At 43.2% G+C, this 12,399-nt stretch overlaps 1 protein-coding gene across 3 annotated transcripts in view; it reads left to right on the forward strand.

Annotated features, from left to right (window-relative positions):
* LOC108880939 (receptor-type tyrosine-protein phosphatase N2) overlaps window positions 1-12,399 on the forward strand; it is a 178,760-nt gene that overhangs the window by 138,374 nt on the left and 27,987 nt on the right. For all 3 annotated transcript variants that reach the window (XM_018672679.2, XM_051069788.1, XM_051069790.1), the window contains 3 exons: window positions 1,603-1,800; window positions 9,600-9,747; window positions 11,646-11,719. In XM_018672679.2, the coding sequence (XP_018528195.1) occupies window positions 1,603-1,800; window positions 9,600-9,747; window positions 11,646-11,719 (420 nt within the window). The remainder of the gene's footprint in view (window positions 1-1,602; window positions 1,801-9,599; window positions 9,748-11,645; window positions 11,720-12,399) is intronic.

Genomic DNA, 12,399 nt, shown 5'->3' on the forward strand with positions numbered 1-12,399 from the left:
GTCCCACCAAAACTGATAAAGTTTTTTAGCAAAGATCTCTGTGTTTGCTTCACATTACAACATCATATTATATACATTACCATGGTGCAGTTATCAATCTTAGGAGACGTTTGACTTACTTTTAGAAATGTCAAAAAACCAAAGCAGGAAAGTGACGTTGTTCTAGAGTTAAACACACAGTAGTTTCCACCATCATTGTGGATTTACTGGTCTTTGCAGTCGTTCTCTAACATGCAGAATGAGTAAAATTGTAGTTCTACATTGAGAATAACATTGTCTGTGTCATTGTCTTGTCTCCTGTATGAAGTGGTACAGTCATTCACTGCAGCTCATTGAAGTTCCCGCTGGGAGCCGTGTAGAGGAGGCATGGAAAACTTTGACGTGGTGACAACATTTCATTGTGGTCACGTATCCAGCAGACAGAAAATAACAGTTTGCTCAGGCGTATGAATGAAGACATTGTGTTAGCTGCTGAGAAACTGACTGGCATACTTTGCCAAAACTTTTTTTGTAAAGTTTTTATTTATCCAGGGAAGGGCTGCTGAGCATGCACGCTGTTTTCCCACTGACATCCTGGAAGCTGGCCAGTACACAGCAGTTGGAGGTCAAGTTGTCTTGTGGCAGAAAAGTTTTATCCATTCACCATTCTTGCCCAGATGTTTCCTTCCAGTCTGCAGGTTTTCAGCTAGCTCCTTGCTGCATAGAAGCCCACTTCTCCTACCTTCACTCTCTTTTATCATTGGTGATTTACACACAGGAGCTTAACCAAGCAAGTCTTTACTAAAGGTTTTTACCATGAAGGTCACAACACATTAATGAGGCCAACAAATCAACTAATAACTATGTCCTGGGTCCAACCCTCACACTCACATTGGCTCATTAAACAAATAGTGGTCATTTTACTCCAGCCTTTGAACTCAAGTACGGAGAGAGAACCAAAAATAATAAGGATAGTCATAAATAAGCACTGATAAGGGAGGCCATCTCTTTTGAAGATGCTTTCATTACAAACCCAGTTATTATGGATCTGAAAACTCATCTGTAGTTGCAGGTGTTATCAGCAACTGCAGTCATTAAACAAGCTTCATCAGTTCCATCAACAGAGGTTGGGTTTGTGCTTTCCTGAAGCCCAATCACAGGTGTGTTCACAGCAGCTGCGGCCCATCACGATGACCACGTGACCTGAAAACCCAGCCTTAAGAATTCCTGTGTTACCTCAATGTGTGAAGGTCCCACTGAGTTTTAAAAGCCTGGAACTTCCCATTATTCAGTAGAACTGATGAAGCTTGTTGGATCAGCAGTAAAACAAAAAAATCACCATCACTTATCTTAAACCTACACTCCTGTAAACTGCACCCTGGTCAGATTTGCACCAGTAAATATTTCTTGGCTTTGCAGCTGAACCTTGATTCTGTCAGATAATTCATGTGAATACAGCAGCACAGCAACACACAGATAAATACAAACAGAACTCTGCACCCTGCGTTCAGCAAAGTGAAATAGCAACACAAACAACAGTTGACTGTGGACATGATGTTTTTCTTTGTGTATTGTTTTCTTCAGTACAATGCAAACCTGACCCCGTCCTCCTCCCTCCTGTAGGAACTCTGTCGTCAGCGCATGGCGGTCAAACCTCCAGCTGAGCGTCCGGAGCCCATCTCCTCCAGGATCAACAGCGTGTCGTCCCAGTTCAGCGATGGCGGTCAGGCCGTCAGTCCCTCAGCACGGAGCAGCATCTCCTCCTGGAGTGAGGAGCCCGCCCACTCCAACATGGACATCTCCACCGGTCACATGATACTGGTGAGTTTCTGTTCAGGTCAGGTTGTTTCATCGTCACACAGTACAGTGGCAGTGAGAGTCCTACGCCTGAACACTCAGTCAAAATATTCTAATAGTCCGTAATAAGGATGTCACCCTGGGACGATGAATCAGTGGAAGTGACATTAATGTGTAAATCTCATCCATCCACCTCTCACATTACAAACCCTGAGCTGCTGAAAGACTGAATTGACTACATTTTTTACCCTGAGTTTATGGAATATGAGATAGAAACTAGATTCTAAAGGATGGTTCAGGGTGAAAACCTGAGAGAACAAACTGTTTTAAACTGAATTACTGCCCACCTCTCCAGTTATTCCAATAGGTGTTGGATTGTTCTCATTAATGGCTGTTTCCCCTGTTGGGAAAAAAAAGAGCCAATCAAAGCCGTGCAGGCAGGATTAAGAATGGGGATGTAATCGTTGCGTGGCAGAGGCAGAATAAATGCTACATCCATGAAAAACTGCAACAAAAAGTGTCAACAGAAATGGTGATTAGCATGGATTAGATGGATGTAGCGAATCTGAAATCGACAAAGTTTCTTTGACCATCGTGAAAAAAACGTTAACTGCTCCCAGGAACCATTAACGCAGCATCTGTGTTGATTTAAAATTACAACGGTTGGAATGAATGTGTCACTTGCTGCTAAACAAAATACCCTCCTGTAAACAGAAATTGGCTAACATGAACACGAGGTCAGACTGAATAATTAAGTGAAATGAAATGGCAGCTCAGTCTGATTATCAGGCTGAGTCCATCCCCCAATAACAAGATATTTCAAAGCGAGCTTTATTTCAGCTCCAATTATCATTTCAGCAGAGAAGGTAAACCTGTCTTTTAAAATGGCGGATTTGCACTATAACAAGAAAAATCTCTGTAATATTCTTGCCCTTACATTTCTACAGTTTTTTCAGTCTTTCCAAACAGCTGCCACAGATTTTCTGTGCTTCTTTTATTTTCCCTTTCATCCAAAACATCCCATCACCTGCCTCTCTTACCCCTTAATCCATTTATCTCTTCAAAAACCACTGGAATTATTTTGCCTCCATCTCTCACGTACGTGTCTCTGCATTTCTGCATGTGCTACTCATTTCCCTCTCTCTCTCTCTCTCTGCCTCTCTCACATACTTTTCTCTTCTTCCTCTCATCTCACTGTGTCTCTCATCTTTTTTCCTTGTGTGTCTTTTTTTTTGTTTCTGTACATCTCATTACACCCACAGTTTCTATAAGCAGGCTTCTTACCCTCTTCTATCCTGCAGATGAAAATCTCCATTGAACCTCGGTCGCATTCCGTCGAGCGCCACCGTAATTGCAATATATAGCTGCTTCACTTCAACCACCCACCACCCTCAGCCCCACCACCTCCTCATCCCAACTCCCCCACCTCCACCCCCGCCTCCCTCTCTCTCTCTCTCTCTCTCTCTCCCTCTCTCTCCATGCATTATGAAGCTGCCGGCGAGATGTGACAGAGCGGGCTTTTTGATGTGTTCAATAGGCACAAAGATACTAATTACCCCTGAGATTTGCACCAGAGCTGTGTTCAGGAGCAACATCTCCCTCTGCAGCCCTGTGCCTCTGCAGGGAGCAGCTCTGTTGTTTTACACGAACGCTCAATCCAGCTGAAGTGTGTTTTTTTTGCACCCACAACACGGCATCATGCATGCTTTTGATAAAACCAAGGTCACGTACTGATGAAAATATATTTTGAGTTTGGAGACAGCGAAGTCTGAACTTCTTCAGGTGCGCTGGCTTTGTCTTCACCAGACGAAGCCGTCTCAGCAGAGGCAGCATCACTTGACAGATTAGAGGAGTGAGATGAAGTGTTGCTCATATTTAGTCAAGTATTCAGTTGCTGTGTGGGCCACAGTCTGGTCAGGGTGATTACTGAATTTGTTATAATAAAGAGACTAATATGTAAATGGTGTGAGGGATGAAGTGAATCTCATGTGGCCGTGATGATTAATAAATTTTGTGTAGGTGATGGAGCTGAATGTCCTCTTGAATGCTGATATTCCACTTAAATCCTCTCCAGAGAAACTTTTCCACTCTGTGAAACAGTGTTTTAGAGAAACAGTAAAGTCTAGTCTGTATTTTCTGGTTTAAATCAACATGCTAATGATGACCTGATGTATTATCTTTGTGAAGAAGTATTATCACTTTGACACTGGGGCAGCGGTTTGCATCCTGTTTCCTAAAAACAACATTTTATTCTAAATTTTTAGAGGGGGGGCAATTTTGTGAATTTTGGTCTGTAACGCAAATTTGGGAAGAATCATCCAAAATGAATATAAATGCAGGGACACACAGCAGTTTTAACCATTACCACAAACCTCCCCTTAACCCTCAACACATCGTTTTAGTTGTTTAAATTTATTAAACCTCAACCACAGAGGTAGCAGGTCAGAGCACACACAGGGTGTGAGTCTTTTTGGAAAGCACAGATTTGATTGATTAGCTGTTTTACCCACTATGATGTACACTGAGATGATGCAGATTAATGTAAACATATATACTGTATGTAGGCAGTGAGAATAAATGAGAAGCCCTAGAGTCTAATTTTGGGGCAGTTCTCTTTAAAGAGAGGCTGCCATCTGATTATACTTGAAATTTAGAAATTGCATTTAATTAAATCACCTCAAATCTTCTATTTTAAATGGCTAAATCATCATAGACTAGTCCTGTAAGATTATAAATTAAGCCTCAGTGTCCCTCTGCTGCACCCAGTCAGTCAGGACTGAATCCTGAGTGATGAGGAGTCAAATGTACTCCTATTGAGCCCATTCTATTACTGCTTCTATTTAGTATGAGGATTAGAAACATAAAATGTACCTTGAATGCCAAATACCCTCCTTTTAATTGCAGCTGTGCTGTTTAATACTCATGAAAACTGTCCAAATGGACTCTGTTTATGAGGAGCCTCCTGTGCTGATGAGGAGTTGATGGCATATTTAACTTTAAGCTCATGTTTCTATTGCAACAAGGAAATAAAAAGGAATGAGCAGTGAGGACTCTGGAGCAGTTTGTCAGTCACAGGATGCTCATCATCACAGAAAGTGATAATGTGTGATTCTTAGTTAATGAGAGGGAGCTGTGAACGCTTTGCTGCTGTGTTTTTTACTCACTGCAGGTTTGTGAGGTAGAGAAAGAGAAGCGATGTATAGTGACACACAGACGGACCTGTTAGTGTGTTTCAGCACCACGGACAGCTCCACACACACACACAGCTCCGCTCGGTTCAGGCCGTCTCCATCCTCCCACATCAGAAACATCAGACAGCAGAGGGAAAGTCACATAATGCCATCGTTACCTGGAAACCATGTATCTCCAAAATGTCAGCCTCTCCAAAATAAACAGAGAACCTGGACAGCCGTGTGTTTTCCGCTGGGTTTTAAAACCTTTCAGACGCCCAAAGGTCAGACTGTTTTCTCTGGCCTGTAGAAGAGCACGTCCACCTTCTGCTGAAGTTAAAAGATGAAAAGAACTAAAATTGGAGTTACAAGCTTTTCACATAATAGCGACAATCTGGGAAATTGCTATTTAATGTCTCTTACTGCCCACCAGCCGCCCACATACCTCTCTTTAGTGAAGGCTTTATGGATTTACCACCACTATCCTCTTTTCATCCGTCCTCCATCATTCATTCATTCATTTTCCTGCGTCCTGCTGTTAATTTTGTTTTTCATTTTCCTTTCTCCATCACAGATCCTTTAATGGTTTCTTTCACGTTATTTTCTTTCCCAAGTTTTCCACCCTCTTCTGTTTCCTCCTCTGCTACTTTTCTTCTTCTTCTTACCCTGTCACCCTTTTCCTTCCTTTTATTTTTCTCAGTCTTTAATATTTCTTTGCATTTTTCTTTTTTGTTCTTTTTGGTTTTTTTCCCTTTTTTTCCTTTTCCTCCTCTCCCTCCCTCCTCTGCTTCTGGTCTGTCATTTTATTCTTTCCATGATTTGGAACAATGCCTATTTGTCACTACTCATACTTTTCTTTTTCTGCAGTCAGGCCTGTCAGTTTTACAAAAATATTCACACTTACAAGGGAACTCATTTCAGATTCACATCATGATGTTAACTAGAGACTGAGCTGAGAGTTTCATGGCAACAAAACTGGGACCCAGTCGACACGTTTGGGGGAAACTCAGAGCGTCACGGCAAGAGACCAAATCCATCACAAAGCTAGACGAGCGCACCGCCGCCATGGAAAAGCAAATATTTCATCCCTGCCATGCAGAGGAGTGAGGCAACTGTTCGGCGATTAATAAAAATCACGAGCGTCAAAGAAAGGAATAACACGATCGCTGATGAGCCGCAGTGCCCCACCTCTCTCCTCCTCGCCACCCAACCCTCCCACCTCCCCGAAAAAATTAATTGCCTTTTGTAAAACCCGGGCAAATTCCATGTCATCATCCACCCACTGACTTTAATTTGAGGAGAAACGGCTTTCACCATCTTATCTAAGTTAATGTATTACTTGGTCCCATGTGACTGGGACCGAGCACTCCCCCACCCACCACCTCCTCCTCCTCCCACATCCTCTCTGCTTGTGTCTTAAGAGGATTAGTTGACTCTATATATAAAGCACATTATCTAGTCTTTTGTTGCTGGCCAAGTAAGTGTTATAGATTATACTGCAGCGGGAGCCTCCATCGAGATTAACCGCGCTGGGAATTTGTTGTGGTCGTGGTTTTCGTAGCTCACCAGCGGGCCAGCTGGGATGTGATCTGTAGACTTGATAGGTCACAGGGTAACGGCTGGAGGAAGAGCGCGCCTCAGGAAATGGATGTTAAATCACTCTAATGTGGTCAGCTGAGTAGGAGGAAGCATTCAGCTGCAGAGAAGTTAGACTCATGTATCAGGATGATGTCAGCTTTTAACTAAAAATAAGACACCAGCCTCTGAATGAAGGATGGACGCAGACTGACTGATGATGATTGATTACATGTTTGTTGTAGAATTCATTCAGATGATTGAGGCGGTGCAACTGATGCTGCTGCAATATTTTGATCAAACTGAAACAGCACAAAGGTTTTATCACAGGAATGAAATCCTTCAGGATCCTTTTAGGGATTTTTGGCTTTAAGTGTATCACACTTAAATTTATAAAATCAGTTTTAAAGTTTCTAAGTGGCACCTTTTCAAAAAATGTATAACAGACAAACTACAGCTGCAGACTTTCCCAGTTGTATGACACAGTGATCCATCCTGTACCATCGTCATAAAAGCTTTTGATGTCTGTTGTGCGTTAGGTTTCTATACTCATTTGGAAAGAAAAGAAAGGAACACAAAAGGCAGCAAAGAGAAAGGAGTAAAATCTTCCCAAGGTAAAACTAGAAAGTCAAAACTTCATCAACAGAAAAGCCAAATAAAGAAGTAGACAGTTAATAATGTGACTAGTCTATATGGAGCTAATTCAAACCAGTTGTTTAAATGTTGGTTATTTTAATCTTTAATAATGGATCAGAGTTATTAAAATTGTGCTGGTATGTAGCGGAGCATCCATCCATCCGTTAAGTACACCATTTATCCTTAAGGGTCGCAGGGGGCTGGAGCCAATCCCAGCTGACACTGGACTATCACAGTCCCTCAAAACTGGTGCAAAGTTCAAACCTGTGCCTCAACAGACAGAACTCAGTCATAGTAAGAGCTTTAAGGAGCAGCAACCAACCTTTTGATGATTAACGAGCTCTTGCTAACGTACATGGTTACTCTCCACCACTGAACACCCTTCCTTGCTGAGTAACACAGATTTTTTCACCCCTCTTCCCCTCTCTCTTCAGTCCCCATCCATCCAAAATGGCTGCTGCATTACGTCACCTCCCATGCAGCCGGCTTCCATGCTGCTGCTGCTGTGTCCTACAGGTGCTCAGATGGTGCGTCAGAGCCACAATGGCAGCTCAGGCAGAGTCTTATTGCGTAGCAGTTTTTATTGAGCCCCCTCCCGCAGTAAGGGGATTATTCAGTGTTTGGCCGACACATGGTGATCTCAGCACCTCCTGATTGGATTGCAATAATCCTTTTACACAGCCACAAAACCCTATTACTCTGGCATTAGAGAGTGAGAGAGAGGGTAGGGGGTAGAGGGTGGTGGGGGGCATCTGATGTAGGACAGTGTGTGTGTGTTCTATAGGACTGCATTAATTTCTATGTATTTCTATGTTCTTCTGTTCATGCTTTTTGTGTTATTGTGTCTGTATGTTGTAAGTTTGTGTGTGTGTGTGTGTGTGTGTAGAACGTGAGTGTGTGAGTAGGTGTATCTTTATGTGTGTATATAGTAAGTGTGTAGCTGTGTGCTTGTTGTGTTTGATGTGTGTGAGTGTTGGCTTTGTGTGTGTGTGTGTGGGTGGACTGTGTTCTTGTGTATGTGACCTTTATGTGTGGATTGTGCTTTAGATATATGTGCATTTTCTTTATGTGTGTCGTCTGTGTGTGTGTGTGTGTGTGTGTCTCTTTTGAAGGATTCAGACCACCTGCTGTTGATAAGCGGCTGTGTGCAGGTACAGGGTCGCAGCTTGTGGCTTCCTGTTACATCATTGCTGCTTTTAGCTGCTCTGAAGCAAATGTAATAGAGAGCTGATACGACAACAAGGAATGGCTAGTGTTACAGCGTCTGTGTGTGTGTGTGTGTGTTGTGTAGGGTCTTGTATTCAGCCATACACAATGCAGCCCTGCTGTTCTACTCTGAGCCTGTTAAGCTCACTACCAGACTAACAAATAACAAGCCGGACCAGCTGCACACACAGACCCGTCCACATGCACATGTATGATAAAAATCACATAAATGCATTTGATCAGGACAGTTTCCCTTTATCTTCCAGCCGCCGGACGTCAAGCTGCGCTGCCTTCCATTTTTAACAAACTCCTCTCATTTTTAGCGGAAAGCCATTAGGCCTTTTTTGGAAGCTAATTCTGATTAAGATCAGCCCCATTTGTAACTGCCACCATAAATCATCACCAGAGCCATTTAAAGAACCACACCAGCTCATTTCGTTCCCTCATCCATTACAAACCATCGTACGTCCATATTTTGTGTGCGAGGGCCGCTGATTTCCAGGGCCGCTAAAAAACAAAGCTGCAGCATCAGATTAGAGCTAACCTGTTAGCCTCAGCACTAACAACACACACGGCCCTTGCTGTGGTTTTATGTGCCAAGTTCATTTGCTGGCAGTTGATCAAAGTCACATTGGCTTCCTTAATTATGAAGACTGTATGGTAAGTGATGGCCAAGCTGAAACTGGTCCTCATTTAAACAGAGCTACAACATGCATGTAGCAACATGTCCTGATGCAGTAAACTCCACCCATCTGGTGCTTTAACCAGGTTAAAACACTCTTATCTTTGTTTTCCTCTTCACCTCAGTGGAGCACCAGACGAGCCAAAAGGGCCATTTGCCAAAGTTTAAAAGGTGATTGGCATTCACAGGAAAAAGCCCCAGTATCTACTTGGTCGACTTTTCTTTGACTGAGAAAATAACCTTTCATCTGGTGCTCCGCTGAGGTGCAAACGAGCAGCCTGCCAGACAGTTTATTAAAGCTGTTTAGTCAGTTAAAATCACAGGCTAGTATGTGAAATTTTGTGTTTGACAGATCAATTGAAACTCTCTTCCTTAAGAGGTGGAGTCTGTCCGTCAGCGGCTTCAGGCGACAAGCTTAACCAAAGATTAATACAAATACAGGGAACCCCGATAATGAACGTATACCACGGTTAGAGACGTATAACCCTTTGCTTTATCTCCAGCTCTGTTTGCCTCACCTCCTCTCCTCTCTCTCTTCTCCTCGTCTCCTTCAGGCCTACATGGAGGATCACCTGAAGAATAAGGACCGCCTGGAGAAGGAGTGGGAGGCGCTGTGTGCTTATCAGGCAGAACCCAACGCCTGCACCGTTGGCTTGAAGGATGGCAACGCCAAGAAGAACCGCTCCACTGCTGTGGTGGCATGTAAGCAAAGATCGATTGATCAGCTGTTATGGTCATTAGTGGGCGAATTAGTGAACTGATATTTCAAATGTACTGTTGCTGTCTGTCATATCCTCTGAGTGCTGTTTTACACCTGAAGACGTGTGTTTTTCGGTTATTTATTATCATGAAAAAGGCCGCAGAAGTTGGAAATCACCATGAGCATCTGCAGCTCCAAATCAAAATGATCTGCACGGTCCCCCGAAACTAGAACCACCATCAGGTTATCTTTGGATTCAAAGATAGATAACTTAATTACCCAACAGGAAATTAATACAACACAGATTCTGCTTATGGTGGAGGCCACATGCTCTGCATTTCAACATGGTTTACATATCTGCAAAAACTCAACGTGTGCTCGTGTGGGAAATTGAAAATTGGACAATGCGGTCTTCAATTAACGGTGCTGTAAATCAGCTGCGTAACGCGTCCTTAATGAGGTTCCTGGCACCGAACCAATGTTCAGCCGAGTTCAGTATGTAAAAGAAAGACAGCGTGATATTAAAGTGTGTCACCACCAAGTTGACTGTTTCACCTCCTGAGGTCAGTCCCTCAAACACGGTGGCATTACTCTCACCACCTCTCCACAACACTCCCCGTATATTCAGAGTCCGGCCTCTATTATCAGAAACCAGGAGCAGATGCAGTGAGCAGAAGGGTTGTAAATTAGTTTTCTATTAAAGCTCTCCTGCACCGACCTCATCAATGATTAAAATTTCTAAGCTTCTGTGGAAATAGTCCATCTAAAAAAGTGCTGTCCCATTCTCTCCACCGGGCCAGAGCTTAATGAAATCCAGGTTGTCAGCAGGGAAAGCAGTTTGTCAGGAATAAATTGTGTTTCCTATTTGAAGCACCACTGGCTTCTCCAAAAAGATTTTCAGAACTGTTTTGCCACTATCACTTGAGGCTTGAGAGGGCTGCTCGCACGAGTGAAATGTATAAACTAGGGAAATTTGTCACTCCAAAAATTTTCAGTGGACCAGGGGTGATGGAGGGTAGAGCTCCTCGAGGCTGAGAGAGACCAAACATGTCCTCCTGACCATCCACTGTGTTAATCCAGTTCCTAGTCACCTATTTCAGCCCAATTAAACACCTATGGCAGATCTTGGACTGATGTGTCTCTACCACCTTCATCAAATGAGGGAATATGTTTTGGAAGAATGGTGTTCATCCCCCCAGTAGAGTCCAGAGACTTGTAGAATCAATGCCAAGGCACATTGAAGCTGTTCTTGCCCCCAACACCTGATTATTTTGCTTTTTTTATTTTCCTTTAATTTGTCACCTGTCTGTATATGTATAGTGAATCCACTTGTTCCAATTCTTCTTTAACCTAGTTGATGTTTAAACTGAGTGAAAGATGGATTGTGCCTCATTTTCTTTTCCAAAAAAAAACCTGATTTCTGAAACACTTTGAGTTAAATCCTGTCAGTTTGATTAATGGTTGGCCAGACAAACACGAGTTTATAAAGACTGACCCACCCTGAGCTTCAGAGCTTCACCCTCATGACCGTGAAGTGTTGTGTGACTTTGATAGACGTTTCCTTCCAGACAGCGAAAGTCAGGGATCAACTGATCAAATCTCTGAGGAAAATCAAAGAACATCAGGATATTTCTCAATCAAATCCCCTGGTGGTTTTTAATCTCTGAAATGAAACTAACTCTATCCTGAGCTGAAAACAACCTTGACAATCCACAAGGGAATAAACTCCTTAGGTCATGGAAAGACTCTTACTTAGTCGCTTGTTGAAATCTCCACCAAGGCAACAGAGAGAGCCTCATATGCTCAACACATCTGAAAAGAAATTTCTAATTACAACACGGCTACTGAGTACTTTCCTTCCTAAGACGAAATGCGATGAATTCCTCCATTTGTGTTCCAGATGATCACTCCAGAATCACCTTGAAGGTGGAGAACAGCCAAGGCAACTCTGATTACATCAACGCCAGCCCGATCGTAAGTACCTCCTCTGCATTCTAACTCTGTGCTTCACTCCGCCACTATGCCGGGCTCCCACAGTCCCCACAGGGCGTCACAGGAACAAAGGCAGCCTACCGTTGTACAATATAAATTTTGATGGTAACGCTTACTTAGCTGCGGCAGCAGCAGCCCCACGCTAGTGTGTATGTTCTGCACCATGAATATTAATGATTGTTCTACAGAAAACACCCTGGGTGAGTATTCGCTCGGGGAAGGCGTGGGAAAGGACATGCGCACGGCTCTCTGTTCACTTCTCATTTGTGGAAAAAATTGATCTGTGGGGTCTTGGGAAATGATTGTTTTTGACCTTGGGTTATGCTAATTTGACACTAGTTTGTGTTTACTGTTACGGCACGCTCGACTCGCTGAGGCTTTTCCTCGGCTCGGTGAAGATTTAAGCAGCAAAACAGCCCATAGGAAGGAGACGGAGGGGGGAAGAAAGAGCCATGTGAATTCAGCGAGCGAGTGTATCAATTTGGAAACCAGTGTTGGAATAGTCGGTTTACGTTTCCCTCGAGGCAGATACAGTGGTATTCCATTAAAAGCAACAGAAACACTATGCATTTCAAATCTGGGCGTCACACCAAGAAGCAGCTGAGTGTGTGTGTGTGTGTGTGTGAGAGAGAGAGAGAGAGGGAATCAAGACTATACAAGAA

The sequence above is a fragment of the Lates calcarifer genome, linkage group LG4 (assembly GCF_001640805.2).
Source record: "Lates calcarifer isolate ASB-BC8 linkage group LG4, TLL_Latcal_v3, whole genome shotgun sequence".
NCBI lineage: Eukaryota > Metazoa > Chordata > Actinopteri > Centropomidae > Lates > Lates calcarifer.